At 41.4% G+C, this 25,345-nt stretch overlaps 1 protein-coding gene across 1 annotated transcript in view; it reads left to right on the plus strand.

Annotated features, from left to right (window-relative positions):
• LOC309548847 (uncharacterized protein) overlaps nt 1-24,135 on the plus strand; it is a gene marked incomplete at both ends in the record, with an annotated part of 47,578 nt that extends 23,443 nt beyond the window's left edge. Inside the window, 3 exons of the mRNA XM_082248782.1 lie at nt 5,747-5,813; nt 5,922-5,983; nt 23,992-24,135. Of these exons, the coding sequence (XP_082104908.1) occupies nt 5,747-5,813; nt 5,922-5,983; nt 23,992-24,135 (273 nt within the window). The remainder of the gene's footprint in view (nt 1-5,746; nt 5,814-5,921; nt 5,984-23,991) is intronic.
• Nucleotides 24,136-25,345: the final 1,210 nt, after the last annotated feature.

A 25,345-nucleotide genomic window follows, 5' to 3' on the forward strand; every position in this document is an offset into this window, starting at 1 on the left:
CTGTTGAGGCAACAGACATCTTCCTTATTAACTGATGAGGGTATTGGTTGTTAGGATGCCAGTGTCTAGAAAATCATAATGGTGTATAATGAAAACCCGTGGCTTTGTGTAACTGAAAGGCAGGCTTGATCCACTTGCTGGCTTGTATACAATTTTTTATACATTTTTAGGCATTTTGCCAAGGCACCCTGGTTGAAAAAGGCTAACCTACAGTACTTGGTGTAACACTACACTGTGCAAGAAACTTTTCAATAAGCCATCAAAAGCAAATTTAAAGGACATAAAAAGCCCATACATTAGTCATTTTTTGTTCAACCAATGGGTCGAACAACAAAAATAAATAATTCCTAATTCGTCCATCCGTAGATTTGATGTGGATGGGGGAATCCTACCCTCTGAGTTATTGTATTTTAAAAATGGGGAGACTTCCCCACTATCAGAATACACTGATCAAAGCTGCCATCTATAGCCGGTGGCACTGATCAATTGGGAAAAAGTCAATAGGGTGTTTGTACAGATGTTGATCAGTAGATCAACATCTGTACCACCAGCCTACCTACATACTGTACATTTATCGAAAATTGCAAGGTCACTGGTGAGACAGCCAAGCTTTGATCCATGTATGCCACCTTTAGAAGCAGTAATTATTAAAAGTAAATATTTTAGGCTATCAGCTCTAAATTGATAAAAGCTGATATCTGAATGGTTGTTATAACATGGATGCGGTACATATATTACTTAGCAGTCTTTTTTTTTTTAATTCAGTATCTGTTTACATTACGTAGCCACCTTTTGGGAGTTATGACAACCTGGCCTCACCATATAGGATATTGCACTAAACCTGTAGGTAAATAAAAGAACCAGAATTATTGCTAAGTGGAAGAGTGGGTGTTATAATAAAAGTGGCAATGCCCACACCAAGGATGGGACTCAGTAATCTTTTCAAAATAATTGGGAGCAGTGGAATTAATGCTACCAATATATACCATTAACTGTCAGTATATAGATGCACGCCAGCATGGAAATAGTTCAAGCTTTATATAAAAAAAAGATTATTAACATTACATGCATTCAGGGTGCAAACACGGATTACCAGCAAAATGGCAAACTAGAGTGCTGGTGGAATTTTCCACATATACCAAGGTATATACACTTACAGGGAAATTCACTCCTGTAAGAGCTGTAAGAGGTATCATGGGAAAAAGGTGTCTCCACTGAAGCTTTATAACCAATCCTTGTTTCCACGACAGCCCAAAATGTTCAAAATCCAATCGTCATAGGGACAGGAAGTGAGGTGAAATATTCCGAACAGGGGCACAGGCAGCAAAACAAATGTTACATGGGTGTTAACCCTTCCCTAAGCTATCCAAAAAATGTAAACCTTTTTTTTTTTTGGTGGAGCTACACAGAAAATGTACCTGCTCTAGCTTACAAACAAGTTAAACTTAAGAACATACCTACAGACCCTATCTTGTTTGCAACCCGGGACCGTCTGTATAGTCATTAATACCGATAATTCCAGAAGAATGTTGCAGCAAAGTTAATTTGCAGGGGCCTGCAAGGATAATTATGATTTGCTGTCTTGGCATCAGAAACCTGAAGACAAGATCAGCGGTGATGGGGAGATCTGCCAACCAGTGTCTAACCAGCCTGGAACGTAGTGTCCAACCAGCAGAAACTGTGGAGTGCCACTGGCAGTAAAGATCAGCCTATTTACTCTTCTTGGTCCCTAGTAGCTTATAATCTGTCATGCAGCTGGATTTCTAACTACCAAGAGGTTGTGGAATGCCTAACCTGGCTCTAGCCTATGCTGGTTATTGAGCCTTGAACTAAAACTAGCTATAGAATTCCTGACCAGAAGGAACAGGGTTAAATAAAATAACAGGAGCTACAAATAAACTCTATTGCAATAAACACGTTCACCTACTAATATGCTAAAAGGTGACCACTATACACATACAGTAACACAGACCTAGCTATCTTGCACTGTGTGTAATAACAATAGGACAGAGATATGTCTGTCAGAATGATTCAGATATACACACAATAAGCTATGGGCAGCTGTAGTTAAACTATTAGAACATAGGAATACTTGCCTAATAGTCTTTTCTTCAGGACTGGGTAATATGTCAGATCTTGTGTGTATAAAAAGATCTGTCTCTACTTTGGGGAAACACCCCTTTTAAAACATCACAGTCCTCCAATCAGGGTTTCTAACCCAGCTAGCAGGGACAGAAGTTACTTGTCAATAACCAAATAACTAGTGTAGGGTAGTAGGTCTCTTTGGCAGACAAATCAGCTGAGATTTAAGATTAATTGTACTAAGTTTGCAGTACTTGTGACATAAAACGTTTCATTGTGAGCTTCAAATGAGCAAACAGCTCTTGAGTATAGTAGATCTTAATTTAGGGTGGCAAGAAGCAGCAAGTCTTAAAGGTATTGTACACTTTGCAAATGTTTTTGTTGCTTTAATTAGGTATTAGTGTAGTTTTACAGTAGCCCCAGTATTGTTTTATTGCCTTACCTTGTAATAATGGCAGGTTCACATCTTTTGGCTGCACTAATATTACAGCAAAGTAATTTTTCCTATGTCCATGTATTCCTTCGCCTAGCTGGTCCATAATCACGAAAGAGACAAGACAACTTCCTGTTCTGGGTCACACTCCCAATGCATGCACATTCTCTCTGTGTCGCATCAAAAATGTGGGAGTGCAAATGTGGGAGTTCAAATGTAAAAAAAAGCACGTAAAATAAAGTAAATAAAGATGGGAGCAGAAGTCTGTAGGAGTTGATTAGGAAATCCCATAAAAAGTTTCATTTGTATTGACTGCTGCAGCACTTCTTATGTGAGGGTATTGGAACCTCTAGCACCTAAAAGATAAAAGGAACAAGAAGGCACAGCCATCTAAGTGTATCTGTTTATTCATTAAACACATGTAATAAAAATGAATTGCACTCGCAAATTGTGAAGATTTGGCAAGCAAAATTCTCATCCTAATCCGGATACGCCTGATGACAATCTTATGGATCCTAGGATGTGTCGAGGTCCGCTTCCTGATATATCTTGGTGGATTAACAAATGACTGGTCTGTGTGTAATGGCCCTGTAGGCAGGCAGCTCTGATACTCCACAGATGGAGTAAGTCCCAAGTTGAGATGTCCAGAGACGTCCGCTTAACCGGCTGGTGTGCAGAGGGGGGGAGCGTGGTGCAACTGAAGGTCATGGCCAGCCGTAACAAGGCTGGAACGTAAGCCGGACTGGAGAGCGTGTACAACTGGCATCTGTCCGTGATGACATCACACAATGGGCAATGAAGTGGGCTGTAACATGTATATTTTTTATGTTCAAAAAGAGAATGTATTTGTTGGGATATTGGTGGAATTCAAGCGAAAGGGGATATAAATGAAAGGGGATTAAAAGAAAGTGCATCAATAAATGAGGATGATAAAAATAAACAAAAAAAAAACAAAAAGAAAAAAATGAAAATAGAAATAAAAATTAAAATAAATATAAAAATAAAAATGAGAGAAAAATAAAATAAAGTGAAAATGAAAATAGAAAAAAAAAATAAAAATAGGTCCCATGAGGAAATACAAATTCATACACAAGAATAAAGGTAACCTTAAACCGGTCCCCTTCCCCACAAACATATCTGCGAAAAAGACCCCCTCTCGAAAAAGACCCCCTACCATCATGATAACAACACACAGGTACCCATCATGATTGGATCCCCAAAGGAGAAAATCACACATCCGAGTCCATACAGTACAGCCTATTAGAAATTCAGCGACCAGCTCAGATCTTTCGGTCCACATTGAACATCATTCCAACCCATCCTATACCCTTAGATTCTGATCAGACCATAGCTTCTTCTACCCTACCCATATTAAAGGTGCCTTTATAGACACCTTCTACACCATGATGTGTGCTGATATTCCAAAAAACACATTCTCTTTTTGAGAATAAAAAATATAGGGTGGAGTTCAACTTTAACTAAGCTTATTAGCTTTCATTAGCTCTTCCCCCTCCCCCTTTCTTCATCTGCACATATACATATTATATATATATATATATATACATATATATAGGGGGTTTCCAGATTCTGATAAGCCTCCCCCCACAGATCTCCACAACCACAGTCCATGGTTGTCAGGAAGAGACCCCTGTCCCAATAAACATTGGGGTGGGGGGCAGAGCTCCCCCTGCCCTAAAGCACCCACCCCCCCATGTTGAGGGCATGTAGCCTGCTTTGGTTTCGGGGGGGGCGCTCACTCTACCCCCACCCTGGCCAGCCATGCTGTGTGCTCGGATAAGGGTCTGGTATGGATTTCAGGGGGAACTCCAGGCCTTTTTTTTTTTTTTTTTAATTTTGGTGTTTTTTTTACATTTTTTTTTATCGGTGTTGCTGGGAGCCGACAATACATTACAGCTGCGAGCAAGTTTAAATTACATTTTTTCCTTTAGAAATATAAGTATTGCTGCAGCAGGCTGCAGCAGGCTACATACATCACACAAATGCGCTACTTTACAGGCACGTTAAGGGGGCCCCCCCAGGCATGATATTTAAAGGAATTTTTCATTTGTATGGTTTCACTTTAAGCATTATTAAAATCACTGCTCCTGTAAAAACTATAATTTTAAAAATTCTTTTTTTGCATTAATTCATGTCCCCCAGGGCGGTACCAAGGTCTCCGTACACTTTTTTGGGCCAATAACTTGCATTTAGGCCTTTAAAATTAGGTCTTTTGATTTTTCATGTTCGTGTCCCATAGACTTTAATGGAGTTCGCACGTTCGCTAGAACATTTCCCCTGTTCGAGATGTTCTGGTGTGAACCGAACAGGGGGGTGTTTGGCTCATCACTACATGTGTTTTATGAATAAACAGATACTCTTAGATGTCTGCGCCTTCTTGTTCCTTTTATCTTTTAATAAAAAGCATGAGCTCTCTGTGTGTCTGAGAATGCTCTGCCTGCTTGTGGCTGTTAAATTTAGTTATTGTGTAGCTAGCTCCCACCTGCACCAGCACTAAGCAGAGACCCAGGGATTATTGGATGTCTTTTCTTTATAGGAAGTTCTGTTCTCACACTACAGACATACTGTAAGTCATGCATTAACCTATGTAGTGCAATCCGACATTAAACACAAAAATTGCTGGCAAAGTAATGTGATTTACTCTACTGTGCATACTGTTTAACAAATGATGCCTTGAAATTAAGATCAATGTACATCTTATGCAGGTGAAAAACATAAGGTCCAGATAGGAAGGTTTACAATGCTTTCAATTATATTGGTTTTAAGTGAACACTGGTGGGCTGAATCTCCCATTGGGTTTCACATTTCTGGGATCCTGGAAGTAGAGATTCCCTTTCAAAGATCTTTACAGTTACCCTTTTCTTTCTCTACTTTGGCTACAGCATATCCCACAGTTTTAGCATTTCTTGCGTTTGTGATGTGGTTACTGATACATGTAGGATTGTCTATAGAAATACATAGAGTATGGACCGCAATACTGCCAAGCAAAATATATCATTGATGCAGTGAGGGGAGTAATCTCCCCTTCAGGATTTCAGTGGATGACTGACACGCAGTTGTTTTCCCAAAATGAGATAGGAGTTCTTGCAGACTTAAACAAACACAAAGAATCTATTAGTTAGTGCCAAAGTATTTGATGGTAATAACGTCTAAAATATATGTTATAGGGTGAAACTAATAATATTTTATTTTAAATGTGTTTTTTTTTCATAGGAAGAAAATATTTATTACAGGATGCATCCATATAGAGAATTTCCAAGAAGAAATCCAAGCACAGAATGTATGCTTGTTTAAATCCTGTACAGAATGACTATTTAAGATTTGCCACTCTCTGTTAAGTGGTTGGAGAATGGTATGTCCCTCGTTTGACTCATTCTGCCATTTTTAGTACAAGAGAGCAAGAAGGAGCTCTCAGAATTTTTTAGAGCTCCCCGCCTAGAGACACAAAGGGTAAATATAAAAAATCATTTAAATTAAAACAGTAGTTTAAATGTAGATTTTATGTTTTATTTTTGAAAATATTAAATAAAGAAAATGTAGTAAAAATACTAAATGTTAATTTAATGTTCATCCATTCGATGAATTTGGTATACATATATTTGGTCAGGTTACACAGAACATAATAAGTGCACACAACTTCAGATAAAATATTCTTCAGAAAAAATGTAAGTATTGAAGACATTATAAGCACCCATACATCAAATAACATTTGCATTTCATTTAAAAGATACTTTGAAACAATGAAAGAAAAAAGTGGTCATCAATATAAAAGATGCATACAGAAGCACCATACAGAGGTCAAATTTTCTCCCGTGAGAGCAAAATAGGAATGAACATTTCCTGATCATTGTTAAGCCAGCACATTATTAAATGTATTTGCTAGCATTGTTCTTTTGGATTGTTATTCTACTTCTCTTTATTGCCACATGTGATGGAAACATTCCAAGCTAAAAGTTCTCTCCAGTGCATGCTACAAGACAGATGATTCGTCTCTATAATCAGTCAACGGGATGCAGTTGTATGCTTTATATTCAAGTTCAAAGATCTCACTGTGGCTTTTCTGTCACTAAGAGAACATACAAACTTCTGAGCATCACTGATTCATATATCAGGGTTTAATTTCACAAATGCCAGTCACCCTGGCTGACAGTGTACAAATAACAGGGTAATTCTTGGATCAAGTCGCCTCTCTTCAGTACTTTGAAATTTTGACAACAGTCTGCCAGCTTGAGACCTTGTTTTAATCACATCAACCACATAAAAGACTGGATTTGTTTATCACAGGTCATTTCAAATACCAGTGATAAGCATGCTTAGGAAAATTCTGTCTTATCCAAGACTTCATAAGGACTTTTTTTGTTCCACTCTTAAATTTTCCTTTGAATTAAAATAGTTTTTGTTTGCTTTAAAGCAATACTATATGTTATTTTTCATTTTTTTTTGTGGAAAATATATTTGATAAACTAAATGTAAGATATTAGTTGACTTGAGTAGGCTTAAGTTATATCAATTATAAAACAAATAAAAAAATGCATTTGCATACATTAAAAAAAAGGAAAACAAATGGTAGCCATGTCATGTCATTGACTAAAAGCTTGGCAGTGATTATTAGGGTATATCTGTACATTATAGTAAAGGAATTACACACTGTTCTATTGAAGGTAAGTGACAAAGGCAACATTGTAATATTATACAAAGAAGGATGGTGCAATATATGGAGTAAAAATGTTCCCAACATATTCTCCTAATATATTGGAATTTGTTGAAGTTACTTGAAAAAACATAATCTGATTTGGCTTTGCTTTCAAAGAAAAATAAGTCAAGGTATAGACACCTTTATAGTACAAATAACTTAATACCTCTTTACCAAGACCCCCAAAAAAGATATCATTGTCTTCGTCACATTAGGGAGCCCAGATATCACCTTGCAGTCTCTGTCTAAATCTCAGATCCCCAGTTAATTTTCCAAAAAATGACAAGGGCATTAATTGATTTAAGTAAGTTGGAATACAGTATTCAATTAATTCACTGTTTTTAATAGTGGGATGATATGTTTTTGCTATGTGCAGAGGGTGAAGACAAAAGAGGTTTCCATCTTTTGAACCCTATGAGCAAATAGTTTGACATGTTCTGAACACTGGATGTGGATGAGTCAAGAACAAAAAAACAACATAGACCTAAAACAGTCTACTTGATCTGGCTAATTTTACCAGATTGCGACTTTCCTTAAATTAGATTCTTATAATACTTGTTTTTTTTAGAACCACTTGCCCTCTGGAAAATGTAACCCCCTTCATGACCAGGCCATTTTTTATTTTTCGCACTACGTTATTTTAACGAACAATTGCGCGGCCATGGGACACAAAAAAAATTGATATAATTTCTTTCTAACAAACAGAGCTTTCTTTTGGTGGTATTAGAACACCACTGGATTTTTTAATTGTTTGCACTGTAAACGAAAAAAAAAAAACGAAAATTATGAAACACAAACAATATTTTTAACGTTCTGCTATAAAACATATTCAATATAAAAATGTAAAAATTCCTTCATAAATTTAAAAAAAATCCCAATAGGCATATATTGATTGGTGTACGCAAACGTTATAGTGTCTACAAACTATGGTATATATACTAGAATTTTTATTTATTTATTTTTTAAACTAATAATGGTGGCAATCAGTAGTGGACTGCTATATTGCTGTAGACAATCTGACACTAACTGACACTGTGGGAACCAGTGACACGAACACAGTGATCAGGGCTAAAAATATGCACTGTCACTGTACTACTGGCACTGGCTGGGTAGGGGTTAACATCTAGGTCAATCAAGGGGTAAATGTGAGCCTAACCAGTATTTATGTGTTTACTGTAAGGTGTTTTTACTATGGGATGTAAAGTTTTTTTCCCCTGCTTAGCAGGGAAACAACAATTGTCACATCCCCACTGACAGGACAGAGCTCTGCAATGTTTACATATGCAAAACTCTGTCCTGTCTTCCTTCTTGCTGATTAGCAGATGACGGCAAACATCCATTGACCGGTACCCGCTGATCGCTTGTTCTGTGTCTAATCAGAGCATAGCTGGCATGCGCACGTGCCCCCTACCCGGAAAAGCCTGATCACGTACGAGGTACGTGATTTGACACAAGAGAGCCACTTTGCTGCTGTATAATGGTGTTGTGCGGTCAGGGAGTGGATAATAAGTATTGATGGAGATAATGCAAAAGGAATTTCTGTATTGTTTTCCAGTTTTTGAGCTCTTCATAGTCTATTACTATGTCTAGTCGCACACATGGTGATGATCTTTTTTAGTATGCATTGTTCTACATTTCATCTGCTAAATCCATGTTCTTGGATCAAAAGTAAATAGATAACATTCACATTTCTTTAGTACACTATGTCTGTTTTAGCGCAGAATGCTTTTGTTTTGATGAGTTTTGGAATATTGAGAAGTCAAGTATGTATACGGGAAAGACAGTTTAGATGAAATCAAATAGGCAACATGTCTTGTCTTCAAAAAAATAGAATACAACCCTGGTGGTCTTTTCTCAAAACCTATTGTAGTAAACAGTTATATCAGCAAAACTCAAAAACTTACAAGGTGTCTCCAATATCTAGCTTTTAGGCAACAACGAAACATATTTTTCTTTTTATAAAACAAATGTAATCTAATTTATTATATGGAACACTTCGATCATCCAAGTAGCAAAATCTATTGTTAATTTCTAGCTTATAGTAAAATAGTGTTATATGGAATATCCAGTCAGAAGCCTTCTTTAACTGACCCTAGCCACACTGTTAGGAACCTGTCAGGAAGGCTCTAGCAGAGGATGAGTTAAAACTCACAGGCTATTCCGGCTCCACCCTTCTCATCAGGAAAGAGCACTATTTAAGCTGGATCAGCACACAGGTTCAGTGCTGTCTTGTCTTCAGCTCCTGCCATTGTTCCTGAACCTGTGACCTGTTTGCTGCTGATTTCCTGTTGACCTTTTGGCTTGTTCCTGACTCCGCTCGTCTGCTGCCCGTCCCGACCCCGGCTTGTTTGACCATTCTCTCGGATCTCCCTTGTCTGTTTACCTGCCTTCGGACCTTGATCGGTTCTCCCTTGGTGGGGCGACCCTGAGGACCACGACTTGGTATCCACACGCAGCGAAGTCCATCCTCACCACCAGAGGCTCTGCCGAAAACCGGTGGATACTTAGACTCCGCACCTCAGGCTAGCCTACTGTATGTCACTTACCTTGGGGGATCCGTCCAAGCTCCGCCCTCTAGCGGACATCGGGGCCTATCTCTGTCGTCAGGTTACCACCAGCACCCTAACAGTACAAGACAGCCATGTCGGAACCTGCAAGAGAGGCTTCACCGTTAGAGGAGTAGGGATGATCGAACGGTTCGGGTCGACCTTCGGTTCGGCCCGAACATTGGGTGTTCGAGGTTCGGCCGAATTTAGAACTTTTTGCCCAAAAAGTTCGGAATTCGGCAACCAGAACCGCCCAAAATGCAATGCTTCAGGAAATGGGCTTTAAAAGCCCGTGATTGGACCAGAACCATTAGCAAAAGCCAACTGAGGGGGCAGGAGAATGCTAGGAATGTGATTGGAGTGACTAGGGGGTCCCTAGACCAATCATTAGTGAATACGCCCCCCAGTATATAAGATCGCCCCCGCCATATTCCTAGCATTGTTATACTGGACAAGGAAGAGAGTGGAAGCAGTTCTGTTAATTTTACTTTAAAAGTGTCATTTAGCTATTTTTAGCGTGAGGAAAGGGATATCTAGTGTAGTTAGAGTGCTCCTTTACACTTAAGTTAGCTTCAAAAATGTAGTTTCTGTAGGGAAAGTGTTAAGTGTAAGGGGACCGTAGTGTAGTGTAGGGTTAACTGGCAGTGACTGCTATGGCAGGGTGACAAAACCCTTTCATAGCAGGGTGACCGCTATAGAGAAATGATCATTTCTCTGAATTGCTTCGGCACACCCATATGGCTTCTCACCAGCCAAGCATTTTTTATGCTGCAGGGGCTGCCACTGCCAGTGCTTTTTTGAGGACATGTTTGATGTCAAACATGACATCTGAACATGTGTATAGGGGGTATATATACACATATATGTCTGAATATATACCCCCTAGACATATATAGGTGTGATAGTAGCAGAAATAAATGCTTGCGCTAATGAAATTATTTACAGTAATATATTTCTGCTACTATCACACCTATATATGTCTAGGGGTATATATTCAGACATATATGTGTATATATACCCCCTATACATATGTTCAGATGTTTTGCCTGCCTCAAAAGAACCCAAAAAAATGCCAAAAAAACGCTAGCGTCAAAAAAAAAAATGCCCAGGTGTGTTTTTGCTGGAATTTTTTGGGGGGTTTTGGAGGCAGGCAAAACATCTGAACTTGTGTATAGTGGTGTATATACACACATCCATATATTTATATACACACCTAGACATATATAGGTGTGATAGTAGCAGAAATATATGCTTGCGCTAATGAAATCATTTACAGTAATATATTTCTGCTACTATCACACCTATATATGTCTAGGTGTGTATATAAATATATGTATGTGTGTATATATACCACTATACACAAGTTCAGATGTTTTGCCTGCCTCAAAAGAACCCAAAAAAATGCCAAAAAAACGCTAGCGTAAAAAAAAAAAAAAATGCCCAGGTGTGTTTTTGCTGGCATTTTTTGGGGGGTTTTGGAGGCAGGCAAAACATCTGAACTTGTGCACAGTACCACTATGCACAAGTTCAGATGTTTTTCCTGACTGCAAAGAACCCAAAAAAATGCCTGCTTTGAAACCGGCAAGGTGTGAAAACCGAGGAGAGAAGCTAACCCCCTGAGCTGAAAGTTTTCTAATACATACAATCCTTTTTTTTCTGGTTCTGGACATGCTACAGAGCTGAAACTTCACAGGTACACCTTTTAGACCCCCCAGACACAAAATCACACAAAAACAGTTCTTAAAAATTGTCATTTTTGATAAAAAAGCCAATTATTGAAAACATTTAAAAAAAAAAAAAGAGATTTTCTTTGGATTTAGTATCTGGGGGGTCTAAAAAGTGTACATGTAAAGTTTAAGCTCTGTAGCATGTCCAGAACCATAAAGAAAAAGATCGTTTGTATTAGAAAACTTTCAGCTCAGGAAAAACATCTGAACTTGTGTATAGTGGTACTGTGCACAAGTTCTGATGTTTTGCCTGCCTCCAAAAACCCCCCAAAAATGCCAGCAAAAACACACCTGGGCATTTTTTTTTTGACGCTAGCGGTTTTTTTTGGCATTTTTTGGGGTTCTTTTGAGGCAGGCAAAACATCTGAACTTGTGTATAGTGGTGTATATACACACATAATTATATGTATATAGACACCTAGCCATATATAGGTGTGATAGTAGCAGAAATATATTACTGTAAATGATTTCATTAGCGCAAGCATATATTTCTGCTACTATCACACCTATATATGTCTAGGTGTGTATATAAATATATAGATGTGTGTATATACACCACTATACACAAGTTCAGATGTTTTGCCTGCCTCCAAAAACCCCCAAAAAATGCCAGCAAAAACGCACCTGGGCATTTTTTTTTTGACGCTAGCGTTCTTTTGGCATTTTTTTGGGTTCTTTTGAGGCAGGCAAAACATCTGAACATGTGTATAGGGGGTATATATACACATATATGTCTGAATATATACCCCTAGACATATATAGGTGTGATAGTAGCAGAAATATATTACTGTAAATGATTTCATTAGCGCAAGCATTTATTTCTGCTACTATCACACCTATATATGTCTAGGGGTATATATTCAGACATATATGTGTATATATACCCCCTATACACATGTTCAGATGTCATGTCTGACATCAAACATGTCCTCAAAAAAGCACTGGCAGTGGCAGCCCCTGCAGCATAAAAAATGCTTGGCTGGTGAGAAGCCATATGGGTGTGCCGAAGCAATTCAGAGAAATGATCATTTCTCTGTAGCGGTCACCCTGCTATGGAAGGGTTTTGTCACCCTGCCATAGCAGTCACTGCCAGTTAACCCTACACTACACTACGGTCCCCTTACACTTAACACTTTCCCTACAGAAACTACATTTTTGAAGCTAACTTAAGTGTAAAGGAGCACTCTAACTACACTAGATATCCCTTTCCTCACACTAATAAATAAAAATCAAAAAATCTCTTTTTTTTTAATTTTTCAATAATTGGCTTTTTTATCAAAAATTACAATTTTTAAGAACTTTTTTTGTGTGATTTTGTGTCTGGGGGGTCTAAAAGGTGTACCTGTGAAGTTTCAGCTCTGTAGCATGTCCAGAACCAGAAGAAAAGATCATATAGGTGTTAAAGGAGGGTCCCACATCCCTGTTCTACTGAAAAATTATCTTTTTTTTTTTCATGGTTCTGGACATGCTACAGAGCTGAAACTTCACATGTACACTTTTTAGACCCCACAGATACTAAATCCAAAGTCAAAATCAAAAAATCTCTCTTTTTTTTTAAGAACTTTTTTTGTGTGATTAATAGTTAATGGGGCATGACCCAGAACCCTAGGCACTTTTTAGGGGCATTTATTGGGTTTTAGGGCTTAAAAATGGTGTTTTTTGATTACCGAAGTTCGGGTCCCATTGATTTCAATGGGGTTCTGAAATCCGAACCGAACTTTTGGGAAATTCGGGTGTTCTGGTCGAACCGAACTTTTCAAAAGTTTGATCACCCCTATAGAGGAGATCTGCCAACACCTAGCAGCCCTGTCTCAAGCCGTGAGGACGCTTCAGGATGGTTATACACAGTTAGAGGGACGATTGCGCTCTGTAACCCTCCCGGCAGATTCCACTGCGTCATCTGCTCCCTCCTCCGCTGCCGCAGCCGCAGGACCAGCCTCCAGCCCCACAGTAGTGATGCTGCAACCGTAACCTCGGGTCCCTACCCCTGAAAAATATTCCGGAGATCGGGGTAAATTCCGAGCGTTTCGCAATGCCTGCTATCTATACTTCTCCTTGCAACCTCGGACCTTCTCCCTGGAGGCCACCAAGGTGGGGTTTGTTATTTCATTGCTACTATGCAGACCCCAGTCCTGGGCCCATCGGCTCCTTGAAGAGGGTAGCCCCCATTTGAACTCTCTATTGTCATTTTTTGATGCTATGGCCCAACTCTATGATGATCCACTGCGATCTTCCACCGCAGAAGCTGCGATACACATTCTCCAGCAGGGGCGCAGACCCGTACAAGTCTATGTCACGGACTTCCGTCGTCTGAGTTCTGACATTTCCTGGAACGAGGCTGCACTCCGGTATCAGTTCCGTCTTGGCTTGTCCGAAGCACTGAAGGACGAATTAGACCGGGTTGGCATCCCCGATGCACTAGAGGATTTGATCTCCCAGGCCATTCAAATCGACCGTTGGCTCCGAGAACGCTGGGCGGAACGATCAACGCAGCAGTTTCGGCCAGCCTGGATGTTGTCACGAGTAGCACTTCCTGTACACTTCCCTTCCGCTGGGGCAGTCTCTCCCAGCCCTGCTCCCACCGGAGCCATGCCTGATGCTCCTGAACCCACGCAACTTGGGGTCATGCGGCCTGTCTTGTCTCCGGAGGAGAGACGTTGCCGCCAGCTGTGTAATCTTTGCCTGTATTGCGGAGAAGCTGGCCATTATGTGCCTAGTCTTTGCCAGTCTCGCCCTCCAGTTGTGTGGCATCAGTTACCTCTACCTCCCACTTAGCCTTTCCTGTGTCTTTGCAGCTCCCAGAAGGACTCGTCCAGGTTACAGCAATCATTGACTCGGGAGCCTGCAGTTGTTTCATTGACCGTTCCTTTGCGGGGCAGCAAGGCATACCTCTCCAGACCAAGACCCAGGACCTCACTATCTTCCTGGCCGATGGCTCCCACATCAAGTCTGGACCCGTGACCCAAGAAACCCTTCCTCTTCCAATGGTCTCTCCATCTGGCCATAAGGAATTGATAAGTTTGGATGTTATTGCATCTCCCTTATTTCCCATTATCCTGGGATTGCCATGGTTGCAGGCACACAACCCGCACATCAACTGGATCACAGGAGCTGTCCAGTTCCCGTCTCCTTACTGCAGGAACTCCTGTCTACCCACTCCATCCAAGTCCCCCCAAACTCTGTTCTGTCTCGAATCTGAGCCTGATTTACGTTCTGTTGTACCCAAGGCCTATCACGACTTCCTGGATGTTTTCAGTAAGCGGGGAGCTGAGACCTTACCTCCTCACCGTTCATATAATTGCCCCATCGACTTGCTCTCGGGAGTCGAGATCCCATTTGGCCGAATTTACCCACTATCTGAACTTGAGCTGGACGTTTTAAAGGACTATGGACGAAAGTCTGAAGAAGGGGTTTATCCGTCCTTCCACCTCTCCGGCAGGGGCAGGTATCTTTTTTGTAGAAAAGAAGGATCACTCCCTTCGACCCTGTATCGATTACAGAGACTTGAATAAAGTTACCATTAAGAACCGCTACCTTCTCCCTCTGGTTCCCGAGCTCTTTCAGCGGCTCAGATCTGCTGTCCTGTTCACTAAGTTGGATCTCCGCGGGGCCTACAACTTAGTCCGTATTCGAGAAGGTGATGAGTGGAAGACAGCTTTTCGTACCAGGTTCGGGCATTTTGAATATCTTGTGATGCATTTTGGCCTCTGCAATGCCCCAGCTACGTTCCAACACTTTGTGAACGATATTTTCCGGGATTGGCTGGATAGCTTTGTCATTGTTTACCTAGATGACATCCTAATCTTCTCTACATCCCTGGAGCAACATCGCGAGCATGTTCGAAATGTCCTCGGCCGCCTTCGTCAGCATGGCCTCTATGTTAAGGCCGAGAAGTGTGAATTTGAGCGGAGCAGCATCCCTTTTCTGGGGTTAATAATTTCTACAGAGGGTATAGAGATGGATCCCCAGAAGGTCTCTGCCATCCTGAATTGGCCACCTCCATCTGACAAAAAAGGGAGTGCAGCGATTTGTTGACTTCGCCAACTTCTATAGAAAGTTCATTAAGGGTTTCTCTCATATCATCACTCCCATTACTCAGCTCACCAAGAAGAGTGTTCGCTTTCAATGGACCCCCAAAGCCCAGTCCGCCTTCCTGGTCCTTAAGAAGCTCTTCACGTCAGCCCCTGTGTTGAGTCCCCCGGATCCCACCTTACCCTACCTCCTCGAGGTTGATGCTTCTGAAGTTGCATCTCCCAAAGACAGGGAACTAAGGACTTGATACACCCGATAGCCTTCTTTTCCCGGAAACTCTCCTCTGCAGAGAGGAATGATGTTGGGGACCGGGAACTTCTGGCGATCAAAGCCGCACTTGAAGAGTGGCGGTATTTGCTTGAGGGGGCTGTACACCCTATTCTTATTTTTACGGATCACGAAAACCTTGAGTATCTGAGATCTGCAAAACGTTTGAGACCCCGTCAGGCACGGTGGGCACTATTTTTTTCAAGGTTTTCATTTCATATCACCTATCGGCCTGGGTCTTAAAATGTTAAACCGGATGCCCTGTCCCGGATGTTTGATAGCCCGAAGGAAACTTCAGTACCTGACACCATCCTATCCGAAAAGAACTTCCTACTTTTATTCACAAATCTGAAAGCCTGTCTTGAGCAAGCCTCTGCCCACATTCCTTGTCCACCCGGAATACCCCTGGTGCACAAGAATGGCTTGTTATGGGTTAAAGACAAGATCCCTGAAGAGGTCAGAACAGCAATTCTGGCTGCCTGCCATGATCACCCTCTGGCCGGTCATTTTGGCGTCCATAGAACCCTTGACCTCCTGCAGCGTTCTTTTTGGTGGCCTGACATGGAAGAGAGCTGCAGGAGTTATGTACTCTCCTGTACCACCTGTTCCCGGTGTAAAACTGCCAGAAGTAAGGCGTGGGGCCTCCTCAGACCTCTTCCCATCCCTGATCGGCCCTGGCAAACAATTGCCATGGATTTCATCGTGGAACTTCCACTTTCTGCGGGGTGCTCTGCCATTTTTGTGGTGGTAGATCGACTCTCTAAAATGGCCCATTTTTTGCCCCTCAAGGGTACTCCCTCTGCAAGGGAAACCGCAGAGATCTTCATTACGGAGATCATAAGTCTCCATGGGGTTCCCAGGAACATCATCTCTGACAGAGGGGTATAATTTACGTCCCGCTTCTGGAAGGCTTTATGTAAACTGTTAAAGATCGAGTTGTCTATGTCCTCAGCCTACCACCCACAGACCAACGGACAAACTGAGAGGACAAACCAAACCCTGGAGCAGTACCTGCGGTGCTTTACCACCTTTGTCCAGGACGACTGGGTAGCCCTGTTACCATTTGCAGAATTCTCCTACAACAATTCCAAGCACTCTGTTACTGGCCAATCTCCCTTCTTCGCTAATTACGGATTTCATCCCTCCTTCTTACCAGATATTCCATGTGAATCCGGAGTTCCTGCAGTCCAAGACACCATCAACTTCTTTTCCCGGAATAATAACCTTCTGCGGGAGACCTTAGCCAAGGCCCAAACTGCGTCCAAAAGGATCTTCGACAAGAGAAAGAAGGGGGAGTTGATTCTTCAACCTGACGATCGGGTCTGGCTTTCCACGGCTAATCTCCGCCTGGCCTGCCCGTCCAAAAAACTGGCTCCCAGATTTATTGGTCCATTTCCAGTTAAAAGGAAACTCAATGATGTGTCCTATGAACTATCCCTACCCGATACCCTTTGGATCTATCCCATATTTCATGTTTCCTTACTGAAGCCCGTGATGCCCGATAACTTCCCCGGTAGAAGTTCCGGTACCCCAGACCCTGTGATTGTGGATGGAGATGTGGAGTAGGAGGTTGAGGCTGTGATGGACTGTCGAAAGAGAGGCAACCAGCTACAGTTTCTCATCAAATGGAAGGGCTATGGTCCGGAAGAGAACTCCTGGGAACCTGAACAGAACATCCATGCTGCGGACCTAATCCAAGCATTTTTTCGTGCTCATCCATAAAAAAGGAGCTTGTTGGGCACCCGGAGGTTGCCCTTAAGGGGGGGCAATGTTAGGAACCTGTCAGGAAGGCTCTGGCAGAGGATGAGTTAAAACTCACAGGCTATTCCGGCTCCACCCTTCTCATCAGGAAAGAGAACTATTTAAGCTGGATCAGCACCCAGGTTCAGTGCTGTCTTGTCTTCAGCTCCTGCCATTGTTCCTGAACCTGTGACCTGTTTACTGCTGATTTCCTGTTGACCTTTTGGCTTGTTCCTGACTCCGCTCGTCTGCTGCCCGTCCTGACCCCGGCTTGTTTGACCATTCTCTCGGATCTCCCTTGTCTGTTTACCTGCCTTCGGACCTTGATCGGTTCTCCCTTGGTGGGGCGACCCTGAGGACCGCGACCTGGTATCCACACGCAGCGAAGTCCATTATCACCACCAGAGGCTCTCCCGAAAACCGGTGGATACTTAGACTCCGCACCTCAGGCTAGCCTACTGTATGTCACTTACCTTGGGGGATCCGTCCAAGCTCCGCCCTCTAGCGGACATCGGGGCCTATCTCTGTCATCAGGTTACCACCAGCACCCTAACAGTACAAGACAGCCATGTCGGAACCTGCAAGAGAGGCTTCACCGTTAGAGGAGATATGCCAACACCTAGCAGCCCTGTCTCAAGCCGTGAGGACGCTTCAGGATGGTTATACACAGTTAGAGGGACGATTGCGCTCTGTAACCCTCCCGGCAGATTCCACTGCGTCATCTGCTCCCTCCTCCGCTGCCGCAGCCGCAGGACCAGCCTCCAGCCCCACAGTAGTGATGCTGCCACCGTAACCTCGGGTCCCTACCCCTGAAAAATATTCCGGAGATCGGGGTAAATTCTGAGCGTTTCGCAATGCCTGCTATCTATACTTCTCCTTGCAACCTCGGACCTTCTCCCTGGAGGCCACCAAGGTGGGGTTTGTTATTTCATTGCTACTATGCAGACCCCAGTCCTGGGCCCATCAGCTCCTTGAAGAGGGTAGCCCCCATTTGAACTCTCTATTGTAATTTTTTGAGGCTATGGCCCAACTCTATGATGATCCACAGCGATCTTCCACCACAGAAGCTGCGCTACACATTCTCCAGCAGGGGCGCAGACCCGTAGAAGACTATGTCGCGGACTTCCGTCGTCTGAGTTCTGACACTTCCTGGAACAAGGCTGCACTCCGGTATCAGTTCCGTCTTGGCTTGTCCGAAGCACTGAAGGACGAATTGGACCGGGTGGGCATCCCCGACATCCCAGACTCCGCACCTCAGGCTAGCCTATGTCACTTACCTTGGGGGATCCGTCCAAGCTCCGCCCTCTAGCGGACATCGGGGCCTATCTCTGTCGTCAAGTTACCACCAGCACCCTAACACACACTGTGTAGAGTATGGTCAATAACAAGTATCTAAACCCAAAAGTAGAAATATAATATATTACAGCTTACTAGTCCTTAGATGAGGTCTCTGCATTAGTTTTCATTTCACACTTCTTGTCCCTGTGTGGCTTTACTCCTCCATTATATCCATGATTTTCAAACAGGCAGGACTTCAAATATACAGTATCTGGCTCTGTTCTTCTCCAATATATGGCAGTTGATGGGACTAGTAGTACAAAAAAGAGATACATTTATTTTTGCTCTCAGAAAGTGACAAGGACACTGCATTTGTGGAAGACCAATAGGCATTTTCTGTACTTGCTGAAAATGTTCTAGCCACTGCATCCAAAGGCTGGTAAGCTGTAACATATTATGATTTTGTTTTTGGATTTACACTTTACTCACTCTTCTGCTGTAGAACATGTTATGCATGTTAAGCATTAGACTTGCCTAGATTTTAGATGCATTTCTTGGACTTAGAGCCACATTAACCGGTTGCCGACTGTGCACAGTATATTTACTGCGGCAGTCAGCCCCGGCCAGGAAGAGTGACGTAGGTCTACGTCGCTCGCCTGTCACCGGGTTTTGAGCCAATAGCGGGCGAGCCGCCTCGGCTCGTTCACGGAGGAGTGCGGGCGTGTGACACTACGATCGTCGGTAGAGCGGGAGAAAGGCGGAGCGGCTTATGTAAACAAGCCGTCTGTCATTCTCCCCTGTGTAAAAATGAAGATCAGACGGTTCTACTATGTAGAACCGTTGATCTCTGTTTTTACACTAGTAGCCATGTCCCACTACAGTTAGAATCACCCCCTTAGGACACACTTAACCCCTCCCTGTCCAATACAGTTAACCCCTTCCCTGCCAGTGTCATTTTTACAGTAACAGTGCATATGTATAGCACTGATTACTGCAGTAATGTCACTGGTACCCCCAAAAGTGTCAAAAATGTCAGTCAAGGGTCCGATCTGTCCGCCGCAATGTCGCAGTACCGCAAAAAAAAAAATCGCAGATCGCCGCCATTACTCGTTAAAAAGAAAAACACCAAAAATGACAAAAATCTTTCCCTTTGTTAGTAAACGCGATAACTTTTGCGCAAACCAATCAAAATACGCTTTTTGCAATTTTTTTTTACCAAACATATGTAGCATAAAACAAATAGGCCGAAAATGTTAAAAAATTTAGATTTTTACATTTTTTGGGGGGGGGGGGGGGGGGAATTTCATATAAAAAAAAAGTGAAAAATATTGTTATTTTTGCAAAATTTACGCTCTTTTTTTGTTTATAGCGCATGATCAAAAAATCGCACAGGTGATCAAATACCACCAAAAGAAAGGTCTGTTTGTGGGAAAAAAATGAAATTCGTTTAGGTACAGCGTCGCACGACCGCGCAATTGTCCGTTAAACTCACGCAGTAAAAAAAAAAAAAAATCGCAAAAAAACCCCTGGTCAGGAAGGGGGTAAAATCTTCCGGGGCTTAAGTGGTTAAAGCTTCATTTTTTTTAAATTAAAATAAAAAACATGGTATACTTACCTGCTCTGTGCAAGAGTTTTGGACAGAGCAGCCCCGATCCTCTTCTTCTGTGGCCCCCGCTGGCGCTCCAGGCTCCTCCTTTTTGGCAAGTGCCCCCATTGATAGACACTTTCCAGGGGGGCACCTGTGCATGCTCGCTGCTGAGGCGCCCTGTCTACGTCTATTGACACAGAGCAGGCGGCTCAACTCCACCCACTGCTCACTTGGCACATCACTTGATTGACAGCAGTGGGAGCCAATAGCCCAGGGAGGAGGGAGACAGGGGCGAGAGTCAGCTATTTATAGCATTTATCTTGTGAATGTCATCAATGATAGTCCTAACATTGCAGCCTATTTTAGTTCTGTATAAAATGGTATGTCTTTATTATTGTTGTGTTTCTAGTCCTTTTGGCTACAGTGTTGTGAACATTAGACTATTTCACACACTTAAACCTTAAAATAGAACTTAAAACAATTTTTTTTTTCTCATTTTGGAATGAGTAAGCGAGTGTTATAACTCCTGTCAGTTTGGTTTTTTTTGGGTTTTTTTTGCCATCCATGCCCTACTGGGAATGTTTCCCTTTACATACTTACTGTCTTAAAGTCAAAAAAGGAATTGATAGGAATACACTCCAACATGAGAAAATTCCTGGTTTTCTCAAGGCTTACCAGAACTTCTGTCCTCATTGAATTTTTCCCCTATTACTGTTTTGGGGACAACCCAAAATTTAGAATTTTCTTTCACTTTTGTTAATAATGGTGAAAAAAAAGGCATTCTAAACCCTCTCCGCTCTATCCAAAACTAGAAAAAAAATGCCTAAGTTATACTTTGAATTTATTACCCCTATTTCATTGCATACTGTGAGATTTTTCCAGGGTTAGCTCACTGCTTGCATCAGAGCTAAGGGCTTTAGTGGAGTACTGAGGACAAGTGCTGTGATGTTTTTAGGAAGCTCTATACAGGACCCTGCCAACCCCTCTCATCAACCATATCTGCCTGCAAATGCATCGAGAAGCATAACGATGAGTTAAAAATAGAGTATGTAATTGTAGTCCTATCTAGCTCCACTGTAATCAGTTGAGCAACTTTCGATTGTTTTGGGCTGTTCTGTGTCTCACTGTCTGCAAATCAGCAGCTGAATATTTATGTTGTCCCAGCCAATCCTGGGGGGGTGCCAGAGCCCATGCCTGGGCCCATGCCCGTACCTATGCCCAGTAGTGAGCATTACTACTCTAAGGGCTGCTGCCATCCAGTTCCTAGACTGTTTAATGGGCTAGAAGAGTGACTACAACTGTGTGCCTGGCTGCTAGTACACTACCTGGGGAAAAAATCTTCGGACCAAATCAGAGGGCACTTTTGGGAGTGTTACATAATAAAAACAGAAAGGATTTATTTAAAAATGTCATTACGGGAAAATATAAACAGAGTACACTTTAACTTTAAAATTTCTGCAACAGTTTTTTTTATGTATGCTTGTCGAGATCATGTGCTTTGCTGACACTGACTGTTGTGCAATATCAAAAAATGTAGTTCCTTCCTACAACTAATGTTTTTCATTTTTTATTAGGATTTATTTGAGATATTGTTTTGAAGGCTGACCAAACTTCAACTACATCGGTCTTTGCATCTGCACACTGTAAGTCTTCTGCTTGTAGGATGAAATGAACCCTTTAAAGAAGGGGCAAGCAGCCTTTTAAGCCTAGTGTGCTGAAAAACTGAGATGTTGGGAGTGTCAGATTGGTGTCAGTGCCAGCAAAAAAAAAAAAACAGGATTGGTACAGTGAGGAAAAAGGGATTTGATCCCCTGCTCATTGTATATATTTGCCCACTGGAAAAGAAATGATCAGTCTATAATTTTATTGGTAGGTTTATTTTAACAGTGAGAGACAGAATACCAACAACAAAATCCTGAAAAACTTATTTCAAAAAAGTTTTTAGCATTTTAATGAATGAAATAAGTATTTGACCCTTTCGCAAAACATGACTTAGTACTTAGTGTCAAAACCCTTGCTAGCAATCACAGAGATCAGAGGTTTCTTGTAGTTGGTCTCCAGGTTTGCACACATCTCAGGAGGGATTTTGTCCCACTCCTCTTTGCAGATCCTCTCCAATCACTAAGGTTTCAAGGCCGAGGTTTGGTAGCTCAAACTTTCAGCTCCCTCCACATATTTTCTATGGGATTAGGGTCTAGAGACTGGCTAGGCCACTCCAGGACCGTAATATGCTTCTTCTTGAGCCACCCTTTTGTTACCTTGGTAGTGTTTTTTGGGTCATTGCCATGCTGGAATACCCATGCATGACCCATTTTCAATGCCCTAGCTGAGGGAAGGAGGTTCTCACCCAAGATTTGATGGTACATGGCCCCGTCCATTGTCCCTTTGATGCAGTGAAGTTTTCCTGTCCCCTTAGCAGAAAACCACCCCAAAGTATAATGTTTCTACCTCCATGTGTGACGGTGGAGATGGTGTTTTTGGGTTCATAGGTAACATTCCTCCTCCAAACACGGCAAGTTGAGTGGATGCCAATAAGCTTGATTTTGGTCTCATCCAACTACAACACTTTCACCCAGTTCTCCTCTGAATCATTCTGATGTTCATTTGCAAACTTCAGACGAGCCTGTGCATGTGCTTTCTTGAGCAGGAGACCTTGTGGGCACTGCAATATTTCAGTCCTTCATGGCATTGTGTGTTACTAATTGTTCTCTTGGTGTCTGTGGTCCCAGTTGTCTTGAGATCATTGACAAGATTCTTCCGTGTAGTTCTGGGCTGATTCCTCACTATTCTCATGATCATTAAAAACTCCACAAGGGGAGATCTTGCATGGAGCCCCATACCGAGAGAGTTTGACAGTTAGTTTGTGTTTCTTCCATTTGTGAATAATTGCACCAACTGTTGTTTCCCTCTCACCAAGCTGAGGCACATATGGAAAAAAAAAAAAAAAACGGTGGTTCCAACTGGCAGTTTTAAATCTTCCCTTTCATTAGAAAGCCAAAAGAAAGTTGTGTGCCGATTGCTATTTGAATCATGATGCTGTATGGCCAAACCTGTTAAAGATTGGTCCATGATGTTGTGGAAAATAATTATAATTAAGAGCACTTTGGCATTTTTATTTTTTAAATGATAATAATGTATGTATTTACACAATGACTTCATGGTTATGTCTTTGAATTAACCAATAGGGAAAAAGAAGCAACAGTGTATATATTAAAGTACAAAAATCCAGCAAGCAGCTGATCCCACAATACTGTATGTCAATAAACAGAAAAAATAATGAAGCGGCAGGCAAAGACAAGTAATATCACAGCTATATTTCCTGTAGCATTTGTGTGAGAAAATGATCTTTTAAGCCACTGCTGTGTTCATGGAAATGTTTGACACCTGATGTCATGTAATATGTGGTTTAAATTGCTTGCTTCTATTACCGTAGAAAGCTGAACATGGAAAAGCTTTGGTAACATCACACCATATGATCCAAAACTATAAAGAAATGCATAATTGTGAAGTAAGCTACATACACATCTGTTGGTGGAAATATTTCACTTGTGAAATGCAGACATAAATTTTTGTTTCTCTGGTTACAGCTAACTGCTAACATCCTCATAGAATATTCAAACAGAAATCAGATTCACCCAACAGATAAAGTCATTTTAGAACTGAAGTTAACTATCTTGGAATCTTACACAGGAATAGAAGAAAAGATAGATGTATATCCTTCTTTACAATGAGGTGCATGTTGCTTACTTATGCATTTGTGGGTAAAACATACCCATCACTAATTTACCCTTTTGCGCACTCAAAATCTTTATTTTTTTTAAGACCGCTATTGCATAATAATAGAAAACAGATGGAGAAAGTAAGAGAAACACATAACAATATAATAAATCCCAACTCAAGCCCAAAGTTTTTGTTAGTTTTGGGTACAGTGTTTCAAAGATTAGTACCATTATTGAAGTTTTTCATTGTTGATGATGTACTCACAGAGGAGATTATGCTCACTTCATGTCCCAGAAGGTATCATGACGTGAGAGATTTAGGGAGTTGTTTGTTTCCATATGATCACTACCATTTCAGAACAGAGACAAAAATAGCTCAAGAGGCCAAATAATGCATTATAAGATCTACAAAATAGAGACTAGATACAAGAGAAATGATAATTTAAGCCTTTTTCTAAAAATAATTCATTTTCCAGATGCAGACTTACAGAAAATATGTGGGAAGAGAAATGCGGAGGTTGCCATTGTAGGTTTCTATCCTAACTAAGAATAGTAGTTACCTAGCTGTCCCTTACATCAAAGTTTTCTGAGTTTTTGACCTGGATTAGGTATGCAAAAAAAGATTGGTTGTTTCTAGGATCTGTTATGTCACTGGCCTATTTGAATGAAGCTGAGGGCATTAGCTTTTTTTTCTTTAACCACTTACCCATTGGGCACTTAAACCCCACTTCCTAACCAGACCAATTTTCAGCTTTCAGTGCTCTCACATTTTGAATGACAATTACTCAGTCATGCAACACTGTACCCATATGAAATTTCCATCCTTTTCTTCACACAAACAGAGCTTTCTTTTGGTGACATGTAATCATCATTGGGTTTTTTATTTTTTGCACTATAAATAAAAAAAAGACTGAAAATTTTGTAAAAAAAATGAATTTTTTCTTCTTTTCGGTTTTAAAATTTTGCAAATTTTGTAATTTTTCTTCACAAATTTTGGCCAAAATTTATATCTTAAAAGTAACGAAAATAAAGTATAAATTATTTGGTCTTTGTGAAGGTTATAGAGTCTACAAGCTACGGCGCCAATCATTAATAATTGATCACACTGATGTACTGATCTCATTTCTTGAGACCCTAACAAGCCAGTAAAGTAAAAATACCCCCCAAATTACCCCTTTTTGGAAAGCAGACATTCCAAGGTATTTAGTAAGAGGCATGGTGA

The sequence above is a fragment of the Pelophylax lessonae genome (assembly GCF_965119305.1).
Source record: "Pelophylax lessonae genome assembly, chromosome: 1".
Taxonomy (NCBI): domain Eukaryota; kingdom Metazoa; phylum Chordata; class Amphibia; order Anura; family Ranidae; genus Pelophylax; species Pelophylax lessonae.